This window comes from Sinocyclocheilus anshuiensis, unplaced genomic scaffold (genome assembly GCF_001515605.1).
Source record: "Sinocyclocheilus anshuiensis isolate Anshui unplaced genomic scaffold, SAMN03320099.WGS_v1.1 scaffold436, whole genome shotgun sequence".
NCBI classification, from domain to species: Eukaryota; Metazoa; Chordata; class Actinopteri; order Cypriniformes; family Cyprinidae; genus Sinocyclocheilus; species Sinocyclocheilus anshuiensis.
The window spans coordinates 3254729-3274144 of NW_015560618.1; the positions used below are offsets into that span (position 1 = coordinate 3254729).

General features: G+C 37.4%; 2 protein-coding genes across 3 annotated transcripts in view; one reads left to right on the forward strand and one right to left on the reverse strand.

Annotated features, from left to right (window-relative positions):
* Positions 1-212: 212 nt before the first annotated feature.
* Positions 213-11314, reverse strand: LOC107681803 (zinc finger and BTB domain-containing protein 41-like). Of its 2 annotated transcripts, XM_016478145.1 has the most exons (12): positions 11261-11314; positions 10941-11119; positions 8636-9804; positions 6770-6977; positions 5163-5232; positions 4891-5038; positions 4666-4795; positions 4462-4557; positions 3800-3906; positions 3211-3316; positions 2168-2256; positions 213-875 (listed from the first exon to the last, which is right to left on the reverse strand). In XM_016478145.1, the coding sequence occupies exons 3-12, from the start codon at positions 9771-9773 to the stop codon at positions 286-288; spliced, it is 2682 nt and encodes an 893-aa protein (XP_016333631.1). In that variant the 5' UTR covers positions 9774-9804; positions 10941-11119; positions 11261-11314; the 3' UTR covers positions 213-285. The 2 variants fall into 2 exon arrangements, with proteins under 2 accessions (XP_016333631.1, XP_016333632.1); XM_016478146.1 differs by lacking the exon at positions 11261-11314 and having other exon boundaries at positions 10941-11152.
* Positions 11315-15415: 4101 nt separating this feature from the next.
* Positions 15416-19416, forward strand: part of LOC107681837 (protein crumbs homolog 1-like) — a 7906-nt gene continuing 3905 nt past the window's right edge. Inside the window, exons 1-2 of the mRNA XM_016478189.1 lie at positions 15416-16369; positions 18412-18952. Of these exons, the coding sequence (XP_016333675.1) occupies positions 15457-16369; positions 18412-18952 (1454 nt within the window). The 5' untranslated portion in view covers positions 15416-15456. The remainder of the gene's footprint in view (positions 16370-18411; positions 18953-19416) is intronic.

Genomic DNA, 19416 nt, shown 5'->3' on the forward strand with positions numbered 1-19416 from the left:
AGCAGGCGCAATGATATTACGCAGCGCCTGAAAATAGGCTAACTTCCGTCAACATAACCAACGTGACCACCTGCTTACACAGGGAGCGTGCTGGGGACTATTTTCAGGCGCTGCGTAATGTTCCTTGATTATTACGCCGGAATGAGAGTATAGTTCCTAGCCATATCGGCCTAGAAAATCGCAACTTTTCATTTTCCGTCGGTCTTAGTATATTTTCAAAAATAGTGGAGTGTTCCTTTAAGAACAGCACAAAGACTGATGACCAAAATGAATTCATGTGACGAATTAATGCGTATGTTCAGCACTAGACATGTTTTGCACAGCTGTAGCCGAGTCCAGTCCCAGGAGCGTTCCCAGGTAAGACTGCTCTCGAGGGTCCAGCATCTGCTCGGGCCGCACCGGGTGCACGATGTTGGTCGGCTGAGGCGTGAGGGTGTACTTTTCTAAGAACACCAGGTCAGTGGCGGACTGGTAGCCTGTCTGCTGTTGCTGGCTCACAGTCCCGTGCACGGCAAGATGGCTTTCCTCAGTCATCTGGACGGGGATGAGCGTCATGGGGACGCAAACGTCAGCCGCCACACTCTGCAGCACGGTCTTAGGTGTGTTGTGGTAGGCTTTGGGCGTTTCGTTTGACGGCAGCGGCTCGGTCAGTTTGCTAGCGGGGGACGCAGACAGGTTGGGCTGTTGTTGCTCGAGCGGGCGGCCGCTGTGCACATGATCCAAGTGATACTTCAGCTTGTCCTTGCGCTTGAAGCTAGCGCTGCAGTGCGGGCAGTTGAACGGACGTACGTCTGAGTGAATGACCATGTGTTTGGTCAAAGTCTTCTTGATGCGGAAGGTCTGGTTGCAGATCACACAACGGTGAGGTTTCTCACCTGATGAGAACAAAATATGGGATCAGAAAAAAATTGCGGAGCAGAAATGTCACAATTTGCCCTTAAAGCGAGACATTACAGTCAAAAATATTGATTTTTTTTTTCATGCACTGGTCTATTTTGAGCTATTTGTCTTTTCATTTGGTGTTCATTTAAATCACACTTTGTCTATTTGCACCTGTAGATTTCAATATAGATTTCAACAATACATATCTTTAAAAGCTGTTTTGTCAAAATGAGTTTTTTCTCATGAGCCAGAAATCTCTACTTCAGTAGCACATGCAGAGTGTTGTAGTCAAGACCACCTAATCCGAGACCAAGACAATTCATATTATTCACAATAATTTCTGACCCGGCATAACAGTATAAATCATTTGTTCTCAGCCAGGGGCCGGGGCCCACTATGGGGCCTCAACAAACTTCCAAGGGGGCCTCGATTACTTAAAATTGTTTAAAATAAAACAAAACAAGGAACAGGTAAAAATCAAAGATATTTCTTAGTATATGGTTATTTTTATAATGAATATACATTGGTCTCAAGACCAAGACCGGTCTCGAGTACTACACATGCATTCACCAAACCTGACTTTTATTCCTATCTATATTCTTAAGTTGTCTGTTCATATATGTGTTTGCCTGATTTTACACAATATTTTTTAGAAAAGGGACCAATTGACTAGTTGTTAATTAGCATGCCTATTATTAACATATTGGCTGTTTATTAGCACTTATAAAGCACATATTCTGCATTTTTTTTGCATATGAATTTGCATATTTTAACATAACATTTCAGAAAACTTGTAATACAAAAAAAAAATTTATCAACTAGGGAAATAAGGTGATATCTATTAGTTAAATTTTGTATTGTTTGTTAGATTTTTTTTAATTCTAATTGTTGATTAATAGTCACTAAGACATTAAAAATACAGTAAAACAGCAATATTATTAAACATTATTACAATTTAAAATGACTGTTTTCTTTGTGAATATGTTGTAAAATGTAATTTATTCCTGTGATGCGCAGCTGAATTTTCAGCATCATTACACCAGTCTTCAGTCACATGATCCTTCAGAAATCATTCTAATATGCTGATTTACTGCTCAAGAAACATTTATTATTAAGAATACTTTTGCAGAAGGATTCTTTGATCGATTGAAAGTTCAAAACTCCATTTATAAATGTGTGCGTTATAAATGTATTTTCTGTCACTTTTGATCAATTTAATGCTGAATAAAAGTATATAATTTCTTTCAGGGGAAAAAAAAATCTTTTGAATGGTAGTGTATTTTACCTGAATGTGTTCTGAAATGCGACATGAGGTTGGTCTTCCCCCTGAACTCTTTCTTGCACACCTGACATTGATGCACCACTGCTTTATACCTGTCAGAATATAGTACATGATCATGAAATCACACATATCACACGCTCAGCATCAACTACAGGCATTGTTTTATACTGCATAAAGACTGAATGTCATCAACACAAAAACAATAGGTCTCAGTTCACAACACGTGTACACACATGACTTTGTTTTTAAGCATGTTCTAATGTTTGGAGTATACTAAATAAGTGGTTGTGTGCCTAAAGTTAGTCATTTGCATATAACACATCCAAACCATCTCCATAGACTTGTAGCCAATCAGCAGTAAGGGGCGTGTCTACTCGTGATGTGGATGAGAGCGTTCAGTGCACAGGACGGACATTAGTGAGCCGAGCGACAACAGAAAGATAGAGATGGCGGATAAAAAAACAAAAGAGGAAACCGTCTGCGGAACAAAAGAAGGCTTACAACATGTCTACACCGGGCGCGACAGTTGTCGTGTCGTGCCGCGCTGCAACAGCTAAAGTCTGTCTACACTAGACGCGACAAAGCGACCGTCGAAAATCATTTGAAATTTGTGTCAATACATCATAAATAGAACGCAGCAGCAGTTTTCTGTCGGGGATTTGTCATGTAGCGACACATCCAGTGTAGACAGCATCACTGATTATAATGAGTTCTACAGTATTTACGAAGTAGGACCCGTATATCGGATCATCTTTCCAGCGCTGGAGAGAACTCAAGGAACGGGAAGGCCTGTGATCGGACGCCGAGGTTGCTTTGTTTCTTCTCGATAGGCGAGTAACATTTGTTTTGCTTTGTTTCACAGAACTAATTGTTGCCTGAGTTGCGTACGTATGTGTGGGGCAGAGCTATCAAAATAGGGGCGTGTTTATTTTGGTGATTTGAAATATCAACATTGGCTACCAGAAATCACTTACCCCACCTTTAATGCAGACCCAGAATTTGACAAATTTGTTCAGAATTTGTTTCTGAAACTGATTTTGATATACCTTCGCCAGATCTTCTCTCCCAGGTGAATGCTTTTATAATGGACAGTCAGGTGATCGGCACGTCGGAAGCATTTTCCACACTCTTCACACTGGTGCGCTCTCTCCCCTACACAAAAAACATGTTACAAGACTTATCATACATGCACTTGGATGCACTTTTAAAGTACATGCTAATTAGTCATGAAGCATCATGACTAATTCGCATGAGTCAGGAAGCATCTCATATGGAGAGTCTAATAGTGAACTAATAACTTTCCCCCACAGGTATAGTCCACCCAAAAATGACAATTTTAGTAGTCAAAATTTTGGTTCCCATTGACTTTCATTATATTTTTAACCATACAATGAAAGTCAATGGAAACCAGTTTGATTACCAACATTCTTCAAAATATCTTTTTTTATTTTGTGTTCGAGACATTTAAGGCATGACAGAAGTGCTCCTGACACAATGGCTGCCAAACAGTAGACTGTAAAATTATGCAACCTGAATTAACTTATATGATATAGTATATTAAAACAATTTATAAATGGGGTTTCTGAGACGACCAATCAAATCTAACTTAAATCTTGAATCAAAAAAAATAATCACCTGTGTGAATTTTTTTGTGTTTCTTAAGATGATCGTGGCGGATGAACGTTTTGCCGCATTCGTCACATTCATAGCGCTTGTCCTCATGATGAACACGAAGGTGAAGCCTGAAAAAAAAAAAAAAAAAAAAACAAAATCCAGCAACGGCATTGGTAATAAATAACACTATCACATGACATGTTCTGACCAATTACTTTTAATCTTGTTCAAATGTTTGGTGTTAGTACTTTTTTTTTAATACTTATATTTGAATATACTTATATTGATCAAGACTGGATTAAACAAACAGTAAAGACATGTATGTTGTTACAAAACGTCTTTATTTCAAATGAATGCACAAAAAAATTATAAGCAAGAAAAAATATTGAATGATTTCTGAAGGATCTTGTGACTGCATCACAAATGACATTTTAAAACATATTCAAATAGTAAACAGTTATTTTAAGTTGTAATCATGTTTACAATATTACAGTTTTTACTGTATTTTTGATCAAATAAATGCAGCTTTGGTAAGCAAAAGAGATTATAATGTAAACAAAAAAATTATAATGTATTTCAAGAAAAACACAACTAGTAAAGTTGTGTATATTGTTGATTTAAGTGCTCTCAGAATGTTTCAGACGTTCCATCCTAATATACGGTAGTTCAACACTCTCACAGACCTGTAGGAGCTTCCGTGACGGAAACTTTGTCCGCAGATGCTGCACAGGTGAGGTTTTTCCCCGCTATGGATCCTCAGATGCTCCCTGAGGGTTGTCCTGAAAATATCTTCAAATATTAGCAGCTTGTATTTGAACAAAACATCCAACCATTACTGCATTTGCACACAGTTTTGGTAACATCACTGCCTAAAAGCAGCTTCTTACCTCTCTCGAACCGATTTGCCACACAGAAAGCAGGTCCATTTCCTCTTCCCCCCGTGTGTGCACTCTATGTGACGTTTGCGGTTGCCCGTGTCATTAAACTGACGACCACAGATGTCACAAGGGAAGGGTCCTGGATATTGGACATTTTGTCAACATTAAAGCAATGCTCAATACAAGTTCAACTCGTCTGGTTCATTAACAAAAGAGGTTTTGGTAAAGCTTTACCTAAATGGAATTTTTCTTGGTGCTTCAACCGGGCAAATCGTGACTTAAAGTAGTCGTCACAGTAGGCACACTTGAAGGGTTTGTCCTGTGAATGTAAGATCATGTGCTCCTCCAGATGGGGGCGACGACTGAAGGACTTGTGACAGATCTAACAGGGAAGAAATGATAGAAATTACTGTTTGCAAACAGAATTTCATGTCGACTTTAAGGCATATTGTGCCCATTTGCTTGTAGTGCATCAAATAAATCAAATAACAAGGCAAGTAACTCACGTCACATTTCCAGCCTTCACTCTTCTTCTTTTTCTGAGAGAGAAACTCCTGGAGGTGGTCGGGATGAAATCTGTTGGCAGACAATGTGTTGGACGAAACATTTCATTACCAAAACAACAGCTCTGAAAGTGTATTGGAAACTGCAGCAAGTGACTCTGTTAATGTTTTTCCAATAGATGGCTACAGGAACATGCCAAAACTGAATAGGAAACATAAATGTAAACAAAACAGAAGAACAGACCCGGTTGACATTTCCAGGAATCTCAGAAGCAGATCGGAGTGAATGCTACGCTTTTTTCGTGATCACATTGGCTCCAATAGCATATATATAATATATAGAAATTGAATATGGCTGTCAGAACGGAGAACCCTGTTACTCCCTTAACTGTAGTATTTAGAAACGCCGCTGCAGCAGTGTTAACTAGTTTTTTTTGTAATTTAATGTAACACAAAGTACAGCTTAATAAATGTAGATTACATTTAAAAAATGTAAAATATAAACATTTTTTAGAATTTTTTACTACATTTACAATGTTAATAACTGTAGAAACTCCTAATCACAGTCTGTGAAAATGTTCCTGCCATCTCTTAAAGGGATAGCTCACCCAAATATATAAAATACTGTCATAATTCACTTACCCTCATGTCATTGCAAACCTATATGACTTTCATATGTGGAACACAAAACGGTTTCAGTTCCAAATAACTTCTATTGTATAGTCCAAAAATATCATTTCGGAGAAACTAAACTGATTGGCTACATATGTTATAAACCAGACATTTCTTGAAATTATTTTGCTGATTTATGTCACATCTCTCACCTCTCCAAAATTGAAAGAAAACCAAAAATGATATTTTACACAAAGAAATTGAAGACCATTAGGATTTTGTTTTTTACATTATTTGATGATTATGGACACACATGCCCAAAATCTCCATGGTAATGTTTTTATGTTTTACTTTTTGCTGATTATTAAAGCTGGGGGCGCACTGCATTCCCTTCACATCCAGTGAGGCTGGCTACACTGCCGTGAAACTTCTTGATAACATTATGTACGGTGGAAACAGGAACATCGAGTTCTCTGGAGATGCTCTTGTAGCCTTGGGAGTGTCCATGCCTGGCTATAATATTGTGTCTGACCTCCTGAGATAATTCTTTGTTTTTCTGTCTTTTGTCGATGCTCACTGCAGTACATACAAAGCAGGAGAATGAGTCGTTTTCTCTATTCAAACTGGCTCAATATATGATTGGAAATGGAACAGGAGAGTTCAATTCCAAAGTACACAACAATCGCTTGCTTGAAATGGAACGAGCTGCTATTGTCCGAGCCATTCTAGGATTTCTCTGTGGTGCTATCTAAGGTTTAAGTAATTGCGGCCTATTCAAAAGGTATAGAAATATATAAGCACAACACACATTTTTTTTTCATCATGCTATTGAGAAACAAGCTCATGAAATTAACATTGCAATGCAAAAGCAATCTTAATAAATAAAATAGGCTTTAGAATTACATTTTCATATTTCTTTCTTTTGATTTCTGTGGAATATGAGCTGGATATGCTCTGGACAGGTTTGGTGAAGCTCACCGACAGGGATCCCCACTCACCTCTTGACATGTCTGCTGAGAGTCTTCTTGCTGGCATGAAGCTTGTTGCAGAAGGGGCATTTGTGCTCTTTCCTCTGGACGGGCGAATCACTGTCGTGTTTCTTCTTGTGCACAGTGAGGTTTGATTTGGTGGAGTAGCACTGGAGACAGATGTCACACTGGAAAGGTTTTTCTCCGGTATGTACTCTGGTGTGACTCTCATATTTACCTACAAAATGAGGAAAAAGAAAAGCAATGACTTGGACAGAGACAACTGTAACTGTACAGTTTTTACAGTTGTCTCTTTTGTCCTCAGTTGTCTCAGATTACAGCAACAACAAAAAATGCATTAATTTTGTTGTTATTTTTTTTCTATAATAATAAAAAACTATGCCAAACTACTCAAAGTTTTCTTCAAGAATGCAATTATTTTAATGGGTTTTTTCTTCTTTATGATATTAGAACAGTTGTAAAACTGTGACTATACTGCCCAAAAATATCAAAATTCATTTTAATACAGGAATTAAAAACATGCTGATCATAGAAGTGGTGTATTCAAGTCTTAGTATGCATTTTCAAAAGCTTGGGATCAGTAAGATTTTTTGCTTTATTTTATTTCATTATTTATTTATTTGGAAAAAATACTTTTATTTGGCAAGAGCACATTAAATGAATAATGCTATAGTTTTTACATGGTTACAGATGGCTTCCATTTCAAATAAATGCTGTTCTTTTAAACTTTATATTCATTAAACACTCATGAAAAAATATATCATTGTTTCGTTACAAATATTAAGCAGCACAACTGTTTTTGAACTGTTTCAAAATTTTATAATAGTAAAAAGTGTTTCTTGAGCAGCAAATCATATTAAAATGATTTCTGAGGGATCTTGTGACACTGAGGACTGGAGCAATGACGTAAAAAAATTCAGCTTTGCATCACAGGAATAAATTATATTTAAAAATATATTATTACTTTTTAATATTACTTAAACATATCATAAACACATCTTTTTAGGCAAGAACCAGACATGGGTGTCATGTAGGCTAAAAAAAAAAAGTTTAATGGGACTGAATTTGTATTTAACGTGATTACAATTTAATAAAAACGTTAGAAATTGATATGTCATGTAGGCTAAAAAAAAAAAGTTTAATGGGACTGAATTTGTATTTAACGTGATTACAATTCAATAAAAACGTTAGAAATTGATAATTATATAACGTTTCCTTTCCACGGTTATTCAAAGTGCGAATAAATTATATATAGAAAGTGACATTATCACTAACATTGATCTATCGCGAGTTTAAGCACTCTCAAAAAAACAAAACAAAAAAAACTGATGAGAGAATTCGCAAGAGTCCAGAATTCAATCAGCGAACGTGCGCGCACTCAACAAAACTGATGAGTTTGAACGATGACTCATCTGAACGCCTCTGATAGGCCATTGCATTCCTGAGCTCAACAGATATGTGTGTGATTGGTTAAAATGCACAACACCGTAAAAACGCCTAAAATGAAATACGGTGCAACACGAGCCGATCTTAATTTAATGCCGCTATCGACACTGCCTATTCATATTCACTTTGTTAGCAACAGACATAATAGATTTAATTTGTTTGTGCATGGGCATTTTTGTCCAATTTAGTGGCATTTTTAGTGGCCCAAGTCCCCGTTGCCAGGGGAAGACTACGCCTTACACACGCTCCGCCTATGAGCACTGGTGAGCATTAGAGACTTTAAAATAAATAAATACATAAATAAATAAAAACCAACCCCAAGCTTTTGAATGGTGGTAAACGTTGTTATTAATATACTTCTTAAATAAAAAAAAAAGAGGATCATCATGTCCCTGATCCATCCATCAGTCTTTACATCACAGCTCTCACCTATGCGATCAAAGGTCTTCTCACATTTGGGACACTTGAGAGTCTTTTTGTTAGTGCTCTGGATAATAACAGGCGCCAGTCCTTCAGGAAACACGTGACCTGTGACCTCCGTGGCTTGGCTGTGCTCCTCAACAGCATGGCTGGACGTCGGTTCGTTCTCCTCCTGGGCTGCAGTCTGCTCTAAATTCTTACTGCGCTCAGCCACACGTTCCTCCTCTTGCTTCTCACCGTCTTCACATTCTGCCTCCTCGACCGTTTCTTCTCGCCCCTCTTTACTACTTTGCTCTTCCTGCTCATTCTGTTGCTCCTCCTCACTTTCATCATCCTCTTCCTCCTCCTCAAAAGCAGCGGCATCATCCTTTAGAGTTTTTTGACCAGGTTTTCCAGAGAGGATGCTCTCCCGGCTCTCAAATTTAGCAGGGGTCCTCCTCTGACGGGCGGATCTGCGTGTAGTGACCGCAGATGTGCTTGCCATGTTTTGCTCGTCCTCAACTTGGCAACCAGCGCTGTGCGTCTTAGCCAAGTGATTCTCCAGAGACTTCTTATAGCAGAAGGTACGACTGCAAAAAGAGCATTGAGCTCCTGCTGAAGTCTGGGCATCGGGAGTCTCCGCTGGAACCTGCAGAACATCACTTTCTTCATCAACATGGGCTGGTGTCGCCCGCTTTGCTAAAAGGTTTACCGCTTCCATCATGTCCAGAAAACAGGCAGTCTCCGCCAAAGCAGGAATCTGGCTTTCTGAAACGTCAAATTCAGACGTGTACAGGAAGTTGAGCAAATGTCCAAAGGTGGAGACCTCAGTGTTATCAATGGTAACATGCTGCAGTTCAGGGTTTTCGCTGAATTTGGCATGAAAATAGCCACTGCCAAAAGCCAAAACCACCTTGTGGGCACGATACATCTTCTCACAGACCGTGACGGTTATGTCACAGAATGACGGCAGCTTCTGTCGGTCTTCGTTTAAGAACTTCAAGAAGCAGCTATCAGTTTGAGATAATCTCAGATGCATCTTTTCCTGTGAAGAGTCTTTAATGGCATCACACGCCGCTGGCCCCTCAGATGCGGTGGTCCCCTGTGTTTCTTTGCTGCTGATGTCCTTCCCTTTTGTCTGCTGAGGTGGATTGACTTTCTTCTTCATGTTTAGGGTTGTTAACAACACAAAAATTCCACTGAAAAAGAGTCAGTGAAACAACATTATACAAACATTGATTATTCAGAAACTGAGAATTATTTTCCATCAGTCTGTTCAACATGTTATTGTATTATGTCTGCTTCTTCTATTGTCGTGTCTTTGATTATGTTTTCAGTTTTAACAATTGTAATGTTAACGCTGTTGAATACAAATGTGTACTACTGTCATGTAGTTTATTATAAATATCGATAAATCTAGTCATTCCGCTGCTTTAAGAATGAATTGGGAATACATAACGGTTTCACGCAGACTATTGTCTCCATCTACTGAAGAAAATCGGAGAGTTTATAGTGCTGACAAAACCAAATGTTGCATCGCACACATGTATTCATTTCATTTTGTTTTTGTGGTGTTACTACTACTAATACAAGCATCTTAAATGAGGGAAACGATCTGAAAACTTTTAAAGAGGACCTTCAGCATGAAGGCTGACTCTGATATCATCTTTTTTGTTTTTCCTATGTATCTGATGCAGCTGACAAAAATTAGGGACACTTTTTGTGAAACTGAAGATATATGTACATATTCGTTTAATCCAGATATAGTACAAATGTTTATTTCAAAAATGCATATTATTATGATTTATTTAACTTTAAAATATAGCGTCAAAATTTTGATAAAACAAAGTGTAAATACAAATAAATGTCACATTTGTGTTAAGTACATCCTAATAGACTCTAGCTCATTTTAAAGGCTAAATATTGCTTTACAAAACGATAAAAACAACAATACTGGCTTAAATTTGGACTAAATGATTACTGCTCTGTCATTTGTTAAGTCATAATAATTTCATTGAGTCGCACGCATGAACTTAGTGACATGCAGCCTGTAACTTCAGACAGAAAGAAGAATTGACAGTCCCATATATGACGACGTGTTGCTTGCAGTTTTGCAACAAACACATAACAACATGATCAGCATGTTCACACGATTCAAAAACCTAGCGCCCTGCGAACGAGGACAATGCAAATCTGAAGTGAACTACCCCTTGCGGCCCCCCATTATGTCATGCGCCCACAGGGCCCCTCCACAACAGGAGTGCGTTGACAAACGACCCTAAAATGGCCCATGGCAAACTGCAAACAGCGACTTATTTTCCAGTTCCAGTCTTACCTTTGAATAGCTCAAACATGCGGTGGTGTTTTGAAGAGGTCACTTATTTAGCCTTTGTATACAAATAACAAAATACACGTTTTTTTCGGATTATAAGCGCATTGTGTCCTTTTTCCATCGTCCAGGGATCCGACGTCTCTACAAGCTGTTTAGTCATTGGCTAAGAGCGAAACGTCTTCCTGTTTCATAGGTTAAAAGATATAGCTTATTCATCCTCCGAAAATAGCATTTATGTAACCTGAAATTTAATTTAAGTTAATAATGTATATGTTTTAGTTTATAAAAAACAACAACATCAATAACAACAACAATAAACGTACCACGACGTCATCCAGATGAAGCATAGCATTGTGGGTAATGTAGTTGGCTGGTGTGTGTGCGCGTTGTACTTGTACGCAACTTTCCCGTTCCAGAACTATTCTTGTTTTTTTCTCCACACACGGGATATTTGTTGCATTTGTAGCAGCAGGTAAAGGTGTTTTCACTTACTGTCATCTACAAGCTAACAACAATGAGAATATCCAACACTGAGTCTGTAAATGGTTTCTTTTTATTGCGCAGTACCAATAACATCACCCATTGAACCCTTTGTAGGAAAATTATGAATACTTGCACACTTACTGTGGTGGTCCTGTAGGGTAGAGTGGGGGGAAACGCCCCCCTTAAGGAATGTGTATTTTTTTTCCTGTGAAACAAAAGTTAAATGTGTTTAGAAAAGTTATCATAGTTTTAGATTAGCTTAAAATTAAAAAGAATATAATCAATAATAATGAATTGCAAATTATAGTCTAATAGCCTATTTGAAAAATTGTGTTAGCTGATGCTAACTGGCTAAGCTAACTAGCTACCTGATGCTAACTTGAGGTAATTTTTAATTATAAAGTCCAAATATTTTTATTCAACCAACTAGTTAGAATACATTTGATGGAAAAACAAAGGATTTGATGTTCAGAACAGAATAACTACAGTAATTGCCCATTGCCCCCTGGGTGCGTTTTACCCCACAGACTATGTTTGAGACAAAAATGATGTCATTCTGAAAATAGAATTAGATTTTTATAAAATAACACATACTCCCTATCTACAGGCCCAAATGTTCTCATATCATATATAACTGTGATGTTCTACAAAACAACAAGCTTTAAAACACTTTTTTTCTTACTGCTGAAAATTAGCCTAAGATCATTTACTGTGAAATCTGTTTTCTCTCCGGTACATCACCAGTGTAAGCTTCATGGTGAAAACTTCTACATTACTCTTGTCAACATAGTCCATATTTACAATAAAAATGTATCTTGACTTGATCATGTGATTATTTTGGGGAAAACAGTAGGGGGTGGGGGGCGTTTTCCTCCACTCTACCCCTAATCTGACCAAGTTTGGACCGACTCTGTAGCTCTATACCACCAGTTTAAAAATGAACTTTTCTTTCAGTTCACCCTTTGTCCTGAAAATAAATTTAGTTCATGTTCTCATGCTAATATTACATTAAGACTTGCATTAAGCCCTTTACAGTATAGCCGCAATTTTGAAATGTATAATACTGTGTGAATACTGTATTTTGATTATTTTTGCCAATTCTCTTTCAAAGTGTGTACAGTTCTTAACAAATTTGGCTCAGATGACCATTAGACTGAATCAACTGAGATGACTCTGTTCAAAAGTTACAGTAGGCTAACACAATGTTAGTGATGTTGACCCGAAATTGGATGAAAGGCTGTACCTCAGTAACACTTCGATCTATTGAAACGAAACTTGGTAGGCTTCATTAGCTCTATGATCTGAGGGTACCTGCCAAATTTGGTTATGTTTGCTCATAACTTGTAAAATGCTTGTCAGGAATGCACTCTTAAAAATAAGGGTTCTTTATTGGCATCAGTGGTTCCACAAAGAACCTTTACCATCCATGGAAACTTTTCATTCCACAAAAAGTCGAAAAAAGGTTTTTAGATTATTAAAATGTTCTTCATACTAAGAAAAAATGTTTTTTTAAAGAAATGTTCACTGGAAGGTTCTTTGGGGAACCAAAACTGGTTCTTCTATGGCATCACTGTGAAAACCCCTTTTTGGAACCTTTATTTTTAAGAGTGTGTGAACTTGGTGTCTGTGAGTCTGTGAGAAATTTTTTATCCAGAATTTGATTAATTTCCTGCACGCCGTTTTGAAATTTGTTGTAAATATCAATATAATTTTCATTGTTTTTACATACCTGCACAAAATTAGGTATGAATCATTGACAATATGCCCTGAAGGTGCCTGACCAGTTTGAAAACTAACATTCCAAAGGCTTTTTACCAAAATGCTTATATCTGTTTTCTTGCTGTTGTTTATTCTGATGCTGTTTATTCTTCACTATTCCTCACATTTAAAAATCTAAATAGTGGATTATGCCTTTACAGTAGAGTTCTACTGTCTAAGAATTGCTAATAACTTATGTAATTTCAGAGCTGCATACGGTCCATAAGGGGAGGATGCGTGAGCTCTCTCAGATTAGCCGTGGCTCCTGTGCCTGGCCTCACACCAGTTCATTAGACATGTAAGTGCATTACCATAATCCCAAGGGTTGCGGTGAACCCACTGAGAAGTCAGTCCATCCTAAACACAGATGAATAAGGAAGAGCCAAGGAAGTCTGTGAGGGTTATGGTGTTTTACAAAGCTGGTTTTAGGTCTCCTGCCTGGTTAGTCTGTTTATAACTAAAATCATGTCAAGAGCGGGCATTTCTTTCTGGATTGTCCTGTTGCTCTATGCAGGTAACAATTTCATAACAGTTGTATCTTGTGACACAATTATGGCTTACATTAGAAACTTGTTTGTACTTTTTGTAGGAGGTTATTTTTAGTAGTCCTGTTAATGGCTTTGATGAAGCTACTTGTAGCCTATGAATGCATATTGCTCATGTGATTTTAATAGTATTGGAGAGTATGTGATTGCAGTGCTTCTATTAAAGCAAATCATCATATTTTGCCCAAAATTTGAAGTTCATGAAGCACGAAATCTGTAAAAAAAAAAAAAAAATCAGTTGAGAAACCAGAGTTAACTTGGTATATATACTTAATAGTATTCTTAACAGTATACTTACTGTTGTGTTTACTGACTTAGTTCAAGTTGATCTGTGATTTCATTGGACTTATATAAACACAAAAATAATATTGTTTGTACATGCAAGTTCAATCATTTTAAATTAAGCTGATTAAGATAATTAAATTAAGCAAATATATTATGTAATCATGATTTAGAACTGTTATAATTTTTGGGCCAACTGAAAAAGTTATAGGTACACCAAAATAAGATATATATTCTAATTTAATTATACTATAAAAAAATTTTTTTTCAAAGTTAGAAATAAAACAAAGATTGAAATGCATTTTACAATAAAAATACAGTCTTTCTACTTCAAAATTTGATGTTTAATGCCATGTGTTACTTGCCTTTTTTCAGAATTATTTGTGAATTTTACTAAACATTTCTGAGTGAAAATGTTCTAAGTAAATCTTAAACCCGAGTGTTCCCATACTTTGCCCAAAAACAAATTATTCAGCTGCATCATCAGTGAGCAAACTATATGTTCAGCAGCCAGTTAGTTAGACCCTCACCAACAAACTTAACATTGTAAACACAACCTGTTTAATATTTTAAGTTGCTATGTTAAGTTTAAGAACATACCAAATACTATAAAATTATTGTTTTTTTTTCATACATTTCATTTAAATTGTTATGATCAAAAATATATGTAATTGAAAAAAAAAATCTGATTTCATAATTTATTCATCCTCATGTTGTTCCAAACCAGCATTCAGACTTCTTTCTTTTGTAAAACACAAAAGATGATAGTTTGAAAAATGTCTCTATGTTTTTTGTCCATACTCCATACAGTGAAAGTCAGTAGAGTCCAGTGTTATTTTGGACCTCATTGACTTTCATTGTATGGACAAAAACAATTGGGAATTTTAGTGTGTGTGTGTGTGTGTGTGTGTGTGTGTTCCACAATAGAAAGTAACACAATTTTGGAACGGCATGAGGATGAGCAAATGATGGCAGAATTTTTTTTTGATTTGATTTTGATATCTCAGACAGATATAAAAAAAAATAAACTAGTTTTTGTCAATGATGTTCACGACACTTTAAACCATCTTGTTTCTTCTCTGCCTCAGGAGTCTGCAGTGAGGGGAATGTCGATGGATGCGATATGAACCCGTGCATGAACGGTGGCGTGTGCGAGAACCAGGATGAACAATACAAATGTCACAGTTCCCAAACGAGCTATAATGGACACCTCTATGGAGGGCCGTACTGCACAGTAGTGCTGCTTGGCTGTGTTCCACAATAGAAAGTAACACAATTTTGGAACGGCATGAGGATGAGCAAATGATGGCAGAATTTTGATTTTGATATCTCAGACAGATATAAAAAAAAAATAAACTAGTTTTTGTCAATGATGTTCACGACACTTTAAAACGTCTTGTTTCTTCTCTGCCTCAGGAGTCTGCAGTGAGGGGAATGTCGATGGATGCGATATGAACCCGTGCATGAACGGTGGCGTGTGCGAGAACCAGGATGAACAATACAAATGTCACTGTTCCCAAACGAGCTATAATGGACACCTCTATGGAGGGCCGTACTGCACAGTAGTGCTGCTTGGCTGTGAACGTCACTGGTGCCAGAACGGTGCCACTTGCTATCCGTACCTAGACAAAGGACGGCATCGATACACCTGCATCTGCCCTGAGGGTTTCACTGGAACGAAATGCCAGATGTCCACCACCTTCTCTTTTGAAGAAAGAGGATTCATGCAGGTCCAAACCAACCTCACTAATGCTTTGGACCCTTTGAATGTCACTCTGAGTTTCTGCACGTTGCAGGCAGCGGCTGTTCTGCTCCAGTGCCAAGTTGAAGATCAGCTTCTTATGCTGGAGTTAGTGGATGGAAGGCTGCGGCATTCACTGCAGAGAGCAATGAAAGCTGAAAGTGTTCTTCTAGAGCTCCCGTTGATCGTTTCTGATGGCCTTTGGCACACGGTCAAGGCCACGCTGCGCAACAACATGCTCGGGCTGAGTCTTACAGACCCGTCTTGCCTTGAGGACACGTGTCGTATGGAAGTACAGATCGATCAAGCAGAGTCCGAACTGGGTTCAGGTCTGTCTGAGTTGACTGGGATCCAGAATCTCTACATAGGTGGAAGAGGAGAGCAAGAGACTGCTTCAGGCTTTCTGGGATGTATGAGGGATGTGTGGTTGGATTCACGTGTGGTGGTGCCCGGATTGGGGCCGAGGACTCCCGCTAATCAATTTAATGTGAAACAGGGCTGCAGTGACTGGGACCGCTGCAGGGAAAACCCATGCCAGAACAGAGGCAGATGTGTCAAGACTGGATGGAGGAGCTTTAGCTGCGAATGCCATCGGCCTTATGAGGGCGAGCACTGTTTAGATGGTATGATCGCTGTTACATTTTACTACTTGGGTTAGTTTGCATAGAACAGAATTTGATTTAAACACGTAAAGGGATAGTTCACCCAAAAATGACAATTCTGTCATCATTTATTCACCCTCAAGTGGTTCCAAACCTGTATGAGTTTCTTTCTTCTGTTGAACACACAAGACATTTTTTTAAAGAATGTTGGTAAGTTGCATCATTGACTTCCATAATATTTTTTTTTCCGTTTTTGGGTGAACTATCTATTTAAAGGTGGGGTAAGCGATTTCTGGTAGCCAATGTTGACATTTGAAATCACCAAAACAAACACGCCCCTACCCCAAAAGGGTCTCGCCCCTATTTTGATAGCTCCGCCCCACACATACGTACGCAACCCAGGCAACGATTAGTTCTGTGAAACAAAGCAAAACCAATGTTACACCGTGTCTACACCGGACACGAGTGGCGCGGCGCGACAAAATAAAAGCGTTTTTGAAAAATCTCTTACCCCACCTTTAAGTCACATTTAAAAATTTCTGAAATGTCATTGCAGTAGATTTAGAATATCGAAACACGTGTGATCTGCAAACAAATTCTGCTACCTTTTAAATAAAATGTTCTAAAGAGGGGTTTCACAGTGATATCATAGAAGAACCATTTTTGGTTCCCCAAAGAACCTTTCAGTGAACAGTTCTTAAACTAACCATTTTTTTTTAGTGCGTAGAATATTTATAAAATCTAAAGAACCCCTTTTCCACTAAAAAGAACAATAGAAAGATTCCATGGATGTTAAAGGTTCACAGATGGTTTTATATACTATTTAAAGTAGCCTATTTCTGATTAAACCAAGATAAAATTTTAAATAATTTAGAATGAACATTCATCTTTGGTCACCATTATCTCTACAACAACGTCATTGATAAAACTGCTTAGCAGGGAATCTAAATGTAGCGCCCATCGGAGGGTCAAATTTAGTGCCAAGACACAGAATGAGATTAGAGTGCTAAAGAAAACAGGCATCCACAAACACTCAGACATACTCTCATGCAAAAGCAAACGGACTGCAAAGGGAAGGTTAAACCGGCCGCACCTGAACTGTGGATTAAAGAAACGTGATATTAACAGGTGTATTTAATCCTTGATCCTGCCAAGAAAGTAACCACCAGTGATTTATCTGCTCAGTGACAGAGAGCAAAACAAATTTAGTTAGGAATGGGTGGACAACACAACACATTTATTGAATTATTATTATTACAACTACATGTTATTGTATGTTATTACATCAAGAACAACAATAATAAATATTTGTAATATAACATAAAATATTAATGATGATGGTAAAACATTCAATTTTGTTATATTTGACTTTGTTACATTTTATTTTATTTTTTTATTAATAATAATAATAATAATAATAATTTGAATAATATTTAAAATTGTATCTATATTTGGAAACATTCTGTTTTGTTTGATATTATTATATGAATGATTGCATTATTTACAATGTTCACAATTCTGAAATAATAATGCTGGACGTGAACCATATCTTTCTTTCTTTTTTGTAATTTGCTCAACTTTCTAAATATGTTTAATATGTTTAAATATTGAAACTTAAAATGTGATGAATTTTCATATTTGATGAATTATACAAATGCTATTTTGTTTGATATTATTACTGCTATTACTACTACTACTACTACTACTACTACTACTATTAATAATAATAATGATAAACTCTATATTTAGAAATACTCCATTTTGTTATATTTGACTTTGTCACATTATAATGGCACACATTTTGTTGTTGATAATACTATTCGTGATATTCAAAATATTTAGAATGCATATTGTGTTTTTATTGTAGTAGTATATACATTTTTGTTGATTTAAGTAATAAAAAGCAGAAAAAATCACTAAAAAACATTTTTGCATATCACTTACTGAGCGCATATACACTACAGCAATCGCAGAAACAATCTTGTAGGTAAAAAAACCAACATCGTGTGCATATTCTTTATTGTACCTTTCTCTAACACTGCTGTTCACTTCTGTATTATCAGAGTATGTGACTGCCAGGTTTGGAAGTGAAGATCTGGAGAGCTACGCTGTGTTCACAGTAGAAGACAATCCAGGCGACAGTAACACCGTGTCCATGTTCGTTCGCACGCGCCGCTCACAGGGCTTGCTCCTGGTCCTCTCCAACACCACCAGTCAGTATCTGCGTGTCTGGTTAGAGGATGGAAAGGTCAAAGTTCAAATCAACAACTTTGAAAGCCTGCTAGGAAGTGAAACGGTCAGCGATGGTCACTTTCACCTCATAACTGTGCTTGTGGAGCCAGAATCCCTGTCCCTGTTTATGTCTGCTAAGAGCCAAGGCCGCATCCCCATCCGCAGTGTGCTGGTCCAGGCTGGAGATGCGGTGTATGTGGGGGGTTTACCGGACCGCCGTGCATCGCTAGCCTTCGGTGGCTTCTTTAAGGGCTGCATCCAAGATCTCCGTATGAACAGCAGACACCTGCAGTTCTACCCCGTCAGTGTCCCGGTGAGCTCCAGAGCTCGACGAAAGTCACGCGCGGCTGCACTGGCGACGACTCCTGCAGCGTAAGCTACATTTACAGATCCAGCATTACAGCATTGGTACAAAGTTTGGTTCAGTTTGCAGCTTGTTCTGGCCAACAAATGCCCAACTGACAGGAAAGGCTGGTCTGATTGACATGAGAAGTGACCAGTCAGAGTTTATTTTGCTTTTAGTTCACAGCAGAAACAATTAGCAGAATTAGCAACTTATCAGCAACAATATTTGAATATTTCAAATCTATTATTAATGATTTGATGAATATTCAAATATTATGAATGATTACATCATTTACAGTGTTCACAATTTTGGAATAATGCATACCTTTTTCGCAATTAGCTACATTTTATATAGCCTTTATAAATAAATATATAACATTTTATATATATAAATATATTAAACTTCATATTAAACTTCATTATTCATATATATATATATATATATATATATATATATAAACTACAAATATCACAAAAAATATATATATATA

What these genes read in the sequence shown, in the direction of transcription:
- LOC107681803 (XM_016478145.1), bottom strand. Translation starts at nt 9,773, where the DNA reads ATGAAGAAGAAAGTCAATCCACCTCAGCAGACAAAAGGGAAGGACATC. An exon ending in CGTCACGGAAGCTCCTACAG is followed by an intron (nt 3,907 to 4,461) that starts GTCTGTGAGAGT and finishes TTTTTTTTTCAG; the next exon opens with GCTTCACCTTCGTGTTCATC. An exon ending in GCATTTCAGAACACATTCAG is followed by an intron (nt 876 to 2,167) that starts GTAAAATACACT and finishes TGTTCTCATCAG; the next exon opens with GTGAGAAACCTCACCGTTGT.